The 10,590-nt window shown below is 39.0% G+C and overlaps 1 protein-coding gene across 1 annotated transcript in view; it reads left to right on the top strand.

The window, feature by feature from the left end:
• The window catches only part of LOC106808706 (ATP-binding cassette sub-family G member 2-like), a 23,473-nt gene extending 18,813 nt beyond the window's left edge, over positions 1-4,660 (top strand). The window contains exons 7-16 of the mRNA XM_014811535.1: positions 1-20; positions 513-575; positions 1,089-1,276; positions 1,888-1,953; positions 2,351-2,436; positions 2,674-2,763; positions 3,111-3,235; positions 3,520-3,674; positions 4,123-4,277; positions 4,498-4,660. The exon at positions 1-20 is cut by the window's left edge and continues 100 nt beyond it. Of these exons, the coding sequence (XP_014667021.1) occupies positions 1-20; positions 513-575; positions 1,089-1,276; positions 1,888-1,953; positions 2,351-2,436; positions 2,674-2,763; positions 3,111-3,235; positions 3,520-3,674; positions 4,123-4,277; positions 4,498-4,660 (1,111 nt within the window). The remainder of the gene's footprint in view (positions 21-512; positions 576-1,088; positions 1,277-1,887; positions 1,954-2,350; positions 2,437-2,673; positions 2,764-3,110; positions 3,236-3,519; positions 3,675-4,122; positions 4,278-4,497) is intronic.
• Positions 4,661-10,590: the final 5,930 nt, after the last annotated feature.

Below are 10,590 nucleotides of genomic sequence, written 5' to 3'. Positions count from 1 at the left end.
TGAAGAAAACGAGAAGACAGGTTAGTTACAGATCTGAACAACGACTGTATATTTGATAAGAAGTAAGATACCTTACAGTTCCGAAGGGCTGCAGTCAACAAGAGGTAAGGATGACGACTATTATTCTGGGAGACTATGTACTGATGAGGTAAAATGTAGGCTTTAATTCTGGGAGACTGTGTAGTGATGAGAGGGGAAAGTAAGCTATAATTCTGGGAGACTGTGTAGTGATGAGGGGGAAGGTAGGCTATAATTCTGGGAGACTGTGTAGTGATGAGAGGGGAAAGTAAGCTATAATTCTGAGAGACTGTGTAGTGATGAGGGGCAAGGTAGGCTATGATTCAGAAGAAAACATATACACAACCCTACTGCAGACTAAATGTTATAGTAATGATCGTACTAGGTTATTAGGTATCAACTGAGAATATTTATGTAGTAAAACTACATTAATCGTAAATGTGCTTATTGCTTTCATGTTTTACAATCCTGACATTTCTTTTTTCCTCTTCCAGAGAATATTGCACAATCATCTGAAGCCAACAAACATTTAAATAAATCACAGAGTACGAATGAAGGTACAGTGCCTTTAAATCCTGTCGATCCCAGCGATATTGTATAGCCATACCGTCCGTACTCACACGATCTAAATTATACCCTTTCAGACTATGCAGCCCGTTGTTCTTTAGTAGCAAATGCACTCATTGGGCTTCTTAGCTAGGTTAACTATTTCAAGACGCTTCGTGTCATCTATAAATTGCAGTGCTTTATATACTTCTTACACAGTGACCAGTTATAGATTGAACTATGAACGTTTGTTTATATTAAATGTATGTTAAAAATATGTTTTAAAGCAAAGAACTTCAGAACAGAGTCATATACTTTTACTATTTATTTAATTATCAAAACGTCGTTTGCTAATTACAAGAAAGAGCGAGACTGACAGATTTCGTGCCAAAGCATCAGCATAGAAAATACAGTTGTCGCCGTATTAATCGTGTTGAATACCTACTTCGTCATTTTCAAATAGCGCCGAACAGCAATAAAAATATAGTCTCTATATGATATTATTATCCTATCCTCTCTGCCAGCCGATCAGAGATTTGACCGCATGGCAGAACGCTTCAACGTCCTATTGAAAGCTTACAATCAGTCGGAATATAACCAACGAGTGCAGAAGGAGATCGATCCGATCCTCAACGATTACAACGCCAGGGTGGCGAGCGGTACTGAGCAACAACTCAAGGCAGTAGATTACAGCAACGGATGGGGTCACCAGGTAGGGAAGGAAGAAAGTGGGTGTAGGAAAATTGGTCACTGAAAAACTTGTCATCGGAAAATTGGTCAGAGGTAAATAGTAGCAAATAGTACACCTCGGTTTACTATTGCTGAGAATATGGAGGGGGAGTAGTGGAGGAGAAGCAGAGGAAGACGAGAAGGAATAGATGGTGAGAGAGAGAGGGAGGAAGATGTGGTAAATTAAGGCATTGGTTAATAACGGAGTTTAGTTACGGCTGGGGTCATCCGGTAAGGAACGTGACGTAGTATAGTAAAGGCTGGGGTCATCAGGTAAGGAAGGTGATAGAGTAGAACAGTTGGTCACGGGTGTTGCGAGTCAAGCGTTGCTTCATTTTTACCGTGTAGACTTGTAGCCTAGCAGACCCTGATGTAAAAATTTAAAACTCTTATACTAGCTGCAAGTTTATATCACTTTCCACGCCTACTGTGTTTATCATTCATAAAACAACGATCATGCTCAATTTGAGAGGCATTCGAGCTTCCGAAATTATCGAATCTTTGTGATTACCGCGGGTTTCTGCAACTAAATCGATAATAATGGATCGATAATCGCTAAATGATAATCGATGATAACCGATAATATAATTGTAGCTGAAGATCGTCTCCGGGAGAGCTGGACTCAACATTATGAGAAATCCAATGACTTCTGTTGTGCAGGTGCGCTGCCCGGACGCCAACAATTGATTTCTATTCACCAAAGTGTTCTGCGCTTTCCTGCGTATTACAACAGGCGCATTAATTGTCAAGTACTAGTGACATTTTATTGAGACATTAAACATAAAAAATCTGTAGTAGTTGCCGGTAGATAACTTCCAAAGTTTATATTTCAGAGGGCATTATATTAACTAGCGGATAATATACTAACAACGTTTCGTTGAGGATAAATACTTAGCTGAGCTGCGCAGGTTGAGACCGTCAAATGAAAAGTTATATATAATATAATAATATAACTTTTTATTTGACGGTTTTCATTTTTATATTATATCATTACAAATAGTTCTATGCATGATATAGGCATCGTAGATTAACTCGAAACTTTTTGCTGGACTTTCAGACAGTTGTAATGCTGATCCAAGCGGTTGTAGTTGGAACCATCTACTTTCAAATTGGTGGCAATCCTCTCAATGCAATTCAAGACAGGTGAGATATCCAGCTCGTCATATGGACCAAAATTAACACATTGTCATACACATAGACGTGGTATACAAATTACTGTACTCGTGCAAAATTGTGCTGTCAATTTCTTATAGCATTTATTGTAAACGGAAAGTATCACAAGCTAGCATGTCCACGTAGACGTGTAATATGGAAAGTTCAATCACAATTCTTTATCGGATGTATTTAATTATTCACTTGTGTCTTTGTCTGTTGCAACAGAGTTGGAGTTTTTTTCCTCATCCTCCTCGGCTTGGTGTTTGGAAACTTGTCATCCGTTGAACTCTTTATAAAGGAACGTCCGATATTCATGTAAGTTATAGACAGCTAATCACAATTGTTATAACTAATGATAATAAAAAGTGAGGTACGTATTTTAGTATGGTATAATATTGCATTGAGTAGGTATACTTAATCAATGAGAAACACTAGCTAGTAATGTAAAATTCACATCTAACCTTCCAACTTGAATAAGTCTGCAACATTAGCGATATTTATTTATTTTCTTGCGTACTCATCTTGTTATAACGTTTTCGCATATACAAGGGAGATAGTAAGTTTCCTCCATATAAATTGTAATGCGGATTTTAAACGCAGTGGTAATATTACTTTTGTGTTCGTGCGATTTTAAGTTGTGTACCATTTTTAATTACCCGCAGTCACGAGAACATCAGTGGATTCTACCGAGTGTCTGTATACTTTATGGCGAAAGTCTTCAGCGATTTTCTTCCCCGACGAATGGTGCCTGTGGTTGTGTATTCGGCTATAACATACTGGATGATTGGTATCTAAATAAATAAATCAACAAACAAATAAATAAATAAATAAATAAATAAATACGCAGACGCACATTTAAAAACAAAAACACGCACGCACGCACGCACACGCACACGCACACACGCGCACGCATGCGTAGTTCATCAATACGAAATAATAGTAGATTAGTTGCCTTCTTTTATCAATTTATATAATTAATTATAGCGGCACATGATGGCTGCCATTTTCACCATTTCAACAGCTCAATATAAAAAAGCATCTCGTTAACGCCTCACTGTTTTTTTTATGCAGGCTTGCGTGTTGATGCGGCTGCGTTTTTCGAGTTTTTCCTCGTCCTGATTCTGGTGACGATCGCTTCATCCGGAGTAGCGTTCGCAGCATCAGCAACATTCAATGTGTTTGCCATCGCGAACATGCTCGCATCAATGTGCTTTCTTTTGATGAATGTGAGTAGAAACCAGCAATTTTTTACAATAATTATTCAGTTTAAATGCTTTATTTAATTTAGTTTTAGACTTTATTAGGTTATTACTTTTACGTTAACGTTTTAATCTATCGCGTTCACGGCCTCATAAGACTCGGATGTCAACATGGCCCCCATAACAAGACATATGAGAGAGTTAAGGCAAGAGAATCTCACTTAATCGTGTACGCGCGCGTCTCTCTATCTCTGTTTCCGTGTATGAGCGTGTGCGTGCATGTACGCGTGTCTGGGCGTATGAGGGGACGTGAATGCGTGCGTGCGCGCGGCTGGTGTGTGCGCGCGTTCAGGTGCGCGCGTGTGCTTCTGTACGTGTGCGCATTCGCATGGGTTGCAATGTGCAATCCATATGATGCCTTAATTAACACCTGATAGCCTAAGAAATATCACTTCCCTCCTGACCTTGCATTCAGATATTTGCTGGTTTGCTGGTTAACCTGAACACCATGCCTGTCTGGCTCTCTTGGATAAAGTACCTCAGCATCCAACATTATGCTTTCAACGCGCTTTCTCTGATCGAACTCAAAGGAGCTCAATTCTGTGCTAACGTCACCGTTGAGGAGGAACTGTGAGTTTTCCTTATGATAGTAGAGTGGGGTCACTACACGCTCCTACTAATGCGTCTTACATGAGCTAACATGAGCAAATTGCACTTAAGAATCTATATGAATCTAACAGTCAATTTAAACAAAAAACAGCTAATTGAAAGTTTAATTCCTTAAGCAATCTGCCGGTACTGGCCCCCATTAAACAAATAATGACTTGTTTTCTCTCTCTATCCTCTCTAGCGTATATACGTGCACGAATGGATCCGACTACCTCACTCTAAATGGTATGCAGTTCGATTCGGAATGGGACCTTTGGAGGAATATGGTCGCTCTGACTGGGCTTGGCTTAGGCTTCATGACACTTTCATATCTACAGCTATTCCGTATGAAGAAGCTGAAGTAGAGAGCGTTCACTATAGCTCGTTGAACATGTTATATTTATTAAGCCAGTTATCATTCGATCGCAAGAGGTTATATATATATATATATATATATATATATATATATATATATATATATATATAATATGAATACAAGTGATAGATATGCGATATAGTGCTATTTGACAATATAAATTATATGATGGATGAAAATGAAGTGAATCCAATATGAACTTTTAGGTAGTAGGGATAGGGATTTGGTATAGGTATAGGTATAGGGATTTGTAGTATGACTTATTCAAGTATAAATTGTTAAATGCGTTCAGTCATATTGTAGGCTCCATGTTAGATGTGTAGCGCCATGTGGGTTTGTACTTCATACTAAGGGTAGGTCTCTTAGATACATTTGGTGCCGCATAGTGTGCAGGGTGCGTGTATAGTGCGGTGGGTTGGTGCTCTATGGCCGTTGTAAGATGTCATAGTGGATGTATGGCTGAATATGCATGGGGAAATATTCTATAGCGCATGCAGGACACCATAGTAGGTGTAGGAAACCATAGCAGTATATACAGCCATAGTTGCAGCAGCACTTCATTGTCGGGCATAGTTATTGTTAAGGTTCTCTTGGGAATAAATCTATATGCGATCAATTATGTTTTCCAGTATTTTAACGATGCGCGTGCTCAGGTAATATTATAGTGCCTAGCTATATATAGGCCTACCTAGCTACAAAAAAACACAAGAAATATATGAGTGCAAATAGTTTTGAGAATAAGTCCCGCTGGCAATATATAACACACTGGAAGGCACGAATTATTGTTATGGGAAATCATTCACGAATCATTAACTTACATACGTAATTCTTCTTCTATGGCTGATTTAGAATATAGCCTATATTCAATTTATATATTCATATATCCTTAGTATGCTGAGTGTAATACGTAACTGTGCAATAAGTACACTAATATATCTAACGTCATCATATAACTACTAACTATATCAATATCAGGGTTTCATATCTCAGCAAGCACCGATGGCAGATTTAAATTACCCGGTGTCCGGCAATTATAGAATGGTGAAATCGCAATAATAATAATAATAATAATAATATGTGAGTGCTATACACCAGCTCTCCAGCGAAACACCTACGTGATCATAACTTTAGTGACTTGCTAAAGTCATGCAAGACCGAAGATTAACTACACATGTGCATTTCGCAAGAAAATAGACGCATTTAGCTTTACTCGCGCGCAGTATTCGTATAATTTGACGTTCATGTAACCAGGACTGGTTTTCCAAACCTTAGCAGAATATATATTGTGATCTAACCAAAGAGCCTATATTGATCAATATAGTCGCTTTGCTCTAACTCATTATTACACCGACAGACACACGCTCGCACGCACGCACCTCCCCTCCCACTCACTACACACACTATATATTCCATTTTTATGGAAGCAACATGTGTTAGACAGTGATGGTGAGATCATCCAACAACACATAGTAAGAGGGCGTTTTATTAAAACGCGCCATTGTTGAAGGCGGGGCAGTGACACGGTGAATCATCGGGTAGCGAAAGAATATCCGGTTGCGCAAAGTTACGTGCTAAGAAGTTAACATACTGTTCTTGTAACCTCACACGGGTACAAAGGATATATATATATATATATCACAATGTGGCATCGGTAGAAATTTGACGTATTCTTTCACGTTCCCATGGTTTTGCACCATATTTTTTCATATTACTAAAAATAATATTTAATATTAATACTATCTATCGGCACGCACAAATATAATATATATATATATATACACGCGCGGACATTCTTTGTCGTTCATTTCTTATGATTCCTAAATATCCGACCACTACAAGAGCTATGCTATATATTATCGTTTTCATTTTCCCCATTTTATTACTTCCGATCTCTACATCTTTGTAATATAAAGGTTTCACAATTACTTGGAGTGACACATTTTTCTCATGCAGATGGTACTGTTATATCAATCAGCAAGCACGTGTTATCAACATAATACTTTATTTATATTATTATTATTATTATTATTATTATTATTATTATTATTATTATCATCATCATCATTATTATTATTATTATTATTATTATTATTATCATCATCATCATCATCATAATTGCTAATGAGATAGTTATAGCGAGCCCTCTATATCCGCGTGGCTGTAGCTAGATATTGATACTGCTAAATAGGCCTATACAACTCTTTACTGCAGCAGACATCCGTGCTAGCATGATGCTGACCTGTTATAATGAACCTGGTAGCAATGAACGATCACGAACATTCCGGTCAAACGAACAAAGACGACCGCGCACGAACAATACGTGCATTATCTTTACCCACCGGTGTCTATTGACGCCTAACCTGCGCACGGACGCTGTTATGTCAAGCAGTTAGTTCGCAATGTCTGTCATAGTCCAGTATACAACGTGGCGCTGGTACAATGGAGTATCCCCCCGTGGCGAAGGTGGTGCACTTAGGTCGTCTCTAATTCCCGTGTTCGGATTTCGTGTCGAGAATGTTACGCGTTCTTCAGATAAACTGCGAAGAAGTGCAAGAGGCTGTGTTCATGGTATCCTCGCCTTCGAATGTCATCACCCGCGTTGCTTTACGTATTTTAATATGGCGTCTTTGTCGCCATAGCGGCGGCAAAACTTCGTTAGTTGGCGAGTCTTGCAAGAATTTCCGCTCAAGGAAATTTTCCAGCCCATTGAATTTTTTTAACAACCTGATTCGCTATCATATATGTTTTCAGTACCAACACGATACTGCTGGACATCAACACGATACTTTTCGGCACCAACATGATACTGCTGCACTGACACGATACTGTTCGGCACCAACATGATACTGCTGCACTAATACGATATTGTTCAGTATAAACATGATACGGTTCGGCATCGACACGATATTGTTCAGTAAAAACATTATACGGTTTGGCAAAGCATATTCACCCAGTTTATCTATATTTTCACGTTTGGCAAAATAATATTGAAATGCTATTTCTCATAAACGTTAACACTTGACACACCCCATACAGGTAATTAATTTAATTTGGAATGGCAAACTGCTTATGCTAAATAGACCCAAACATGGTATTATATAGAGTTAACGTCCGTTACAAGATAGTATGAAGATACGTATAACTGCGTGTATTTAATCGATTTGATATGAAAACGTTAGAAATGCTATTTATGCAGCTTTGACGAATGTGTGAATTGAAGTGAGAACTATTAGCGTAGGTGCGCGCGTGACGAGGGTATAGTTTACAGCGATTCTACGCCACCTGCTAGCCGGTTATGCGTGAAATCTGTGGCGCTTTCGCTGCTTGCTGCCACAGCAGGATTTGACCTCTACCCCACTCTCGTCTGCAGGACTGACCCATTGAACTAGTGGTGCAACTCCAGAACTGTGCAAGCAGAGTGAAAACGAAATGCGCGCATCGCAAATAGAGAGAAGCGTTTTACCGGAATGAGACGAATCATACTAAAGCTGTTAGAAAGGGCACGCGGGTGCACCATTGGTCGCATAAGTATATACAAGTAGGTCGCGAATTAGAAGCAGAACAGAGTAGGCGATGTAACGCCCTAAATGGCGCCACGCTAACCACACAACAAGGCTCGATCTGTTTGCCCCCAAGTTCGAACAAACAACCTCTAGGAGGAATTCAGAGGAGGACGAAAATGAAGCCGAAAGGACATCATAGTGTAACATTGACAGTGCGCTGTGTGCGCGCGTGTGTATGTGTGTGTGTGTGTTTGTGTGTGAGTGTGTGTGTGCGCGCGTGTGTGTATGTGTTTGTGTGTGTGTGTGTGTGTGTGTGTGTGTGTGTGTGTGTGTGTGTGTGTGTGTGTGTGTGTGTGTGTGTGTGTGTATGTGTGTGGCGTGCCGTTTCTGCGTTTTCTGCCGGCGCACGTGCTTGCTTGCGTGCGCGCTCGCCTGTGTCTACGTGCGTACGTGCATGCGATCATATGCGTGTGGTGCATGCATGACTATCGTGGTTATTCGTACGTTGGCACGCGTCTATACTTGTTTCATTATCTATGTAACTTCCATTTAATAAATTATACAATGGCGCGTGTAATATAATTTAATATGCCCGGTAAGACAGCATTCTTGTTACACAGGTCATTACGTGCCCACACCACTATCATCATCATATAGAACCTAGAAACATTCTCGTTTAATATATCCTTATAATCAGCAGGTGATTTTCATGTGCGATTTCAAGTTGGCAAAAGTTACACACAAACAAGTTATATTTCTTTACTCAGCCGAGTGATAGCCAACGTATGTTTAAATTAATAAAATGCTGATATAATTAATCTCAATTAGTTTGCGCTGAAAGGCAAATGATGAGCGAATATACTACCAAAAATAGTACCAAGACCTAATATCCTTTACGTTTATTCAATATAACGTTGAGCACACATGACAAATTCCTGCAACAAAATTTTACAGGCACGGAAATCATCCCCGAACGCGGCAGACACTATACGAACCAATAAATCCACGAGCTAACGAAAGTTGTAGTCGCCATCAACATACAACGTCACTTCCGGGTCGGCGTGTTATACAAACCGCCTAACCTATATTTTCACCCGTTTCCATTGTGTGCGCCAGCTGCGGTTGCTCTTGTATATACACACACCTATCCGCGGATAGGCAGCAAAGTACGGCGTCGCACCGTTTCATAATAGTGATTAACTAGCAAGTCCGGCTGTCATTCCGCACGTTGAAGTGCTGGCATGGCTGTACGTCATCAAACCGTTGAAGGCTGCCGCGTACGAGTAGAAGGGTGTAAGAATGCGACCATGCGAATCCTATCTGTAGGCCGTTACCCAACGGGGCGGATGAGGATGCCATTAATTGCGCCGCGTTTCTCTATAACGCGAGTGTGTGCGTGCGACCTTCGCGACGACGCTGCCAGCTAAACGCCGGATTTAACAAGTATTGGGATGCGTCGACGATTGGAGGTCTCTCAACGTGAATGCTCATTACAAGAGAAATTCGGCATCGGGCTTTCGGTTTTCCCATTCGAAATTATCATGCGGTTATATTATGCGTGTGGTAATCTTTTCTGGAAAATTTATAGGATTTTTTTTCTGATCCTTGTATTTTTGTTCATCGTCTGCCGAAAATCGTGCGCAATCAATGTTATTGGCAAGGAAATTAGATATTTGCGGTGTTTTTAATTAAGAAATCATTCCTAGTAGACATTCAAGACAATTTACGCAAGCAACTACAGATGGAAAAGTAATTAAGCATAAATTAAATTTAGTTTGATTCTAAGTTAAGAATTAGGAAAAAGAATGAAATTTAAAAAATAACTTGTGAATTAATTAATGATTAAGTAAACGAAGCAGTATTCTCTGCATGTAATTTTGTGTAAGCGTATTCAAATTCAAAATCCAGCATGATGTCATTTATTTCTACGTACACTGCGCAAGCAGACTAGTTCAAACGTACTGGGATTTATAACAGAATCCATATGAACAAATTTATGATAAAATGGGGATTAAAATTATGATTTTAGAGAAAGTGAAACAGATAACTCAATTTAGAATTGAGAAAACTCCACTGGTTAGAAATATTATAATAGTTAAGCCATTATAATTATTAGCTAGTTATTTTAATTAAGCTTTTATAATTAGATAAACATTATATATATATATATATATATATATATATATATATATATATGTATATTATATATTATATCGATTTGTATGTCAGTTAAAATAGACTTATACAAAGGGGATGTGGGGACTTACCGAAATAGGGATGTGGGTAATGAAAAATCTGCGGGCCTGTGGGCTTGTTATTTTATTGTTATTTTTATTGTTATTGTTATCGTTATCGTTATCGTTATCGTTATCGTTATCGTTATCGTTATCGTTGTCGTTGTCGTTGTCGTTGTCTT

The sequence above is a fragment of the Priapulus caudatus genome, unplaced genomic scaffold (genome assembly GCF_000485595.1).
Source record: "Priapulus caudatus unplaced genomic scaffold, Priapulus_caudatus-5.0.1 Scaffold298, whole genome shotgun sequence".
Classification (NCBI taxonomy): Eukaryota; Metazoa; Priapulida; class Priapulimorpha; order Priapulimorphida; family Priapulidae; genus Priapulus; species Priapulus caudatus.
The sequence above is the reverse complement of the archived record's forward strand: the minus strand, read 5'-3'. Positions and strand labels throughout refer to the sequence as shown.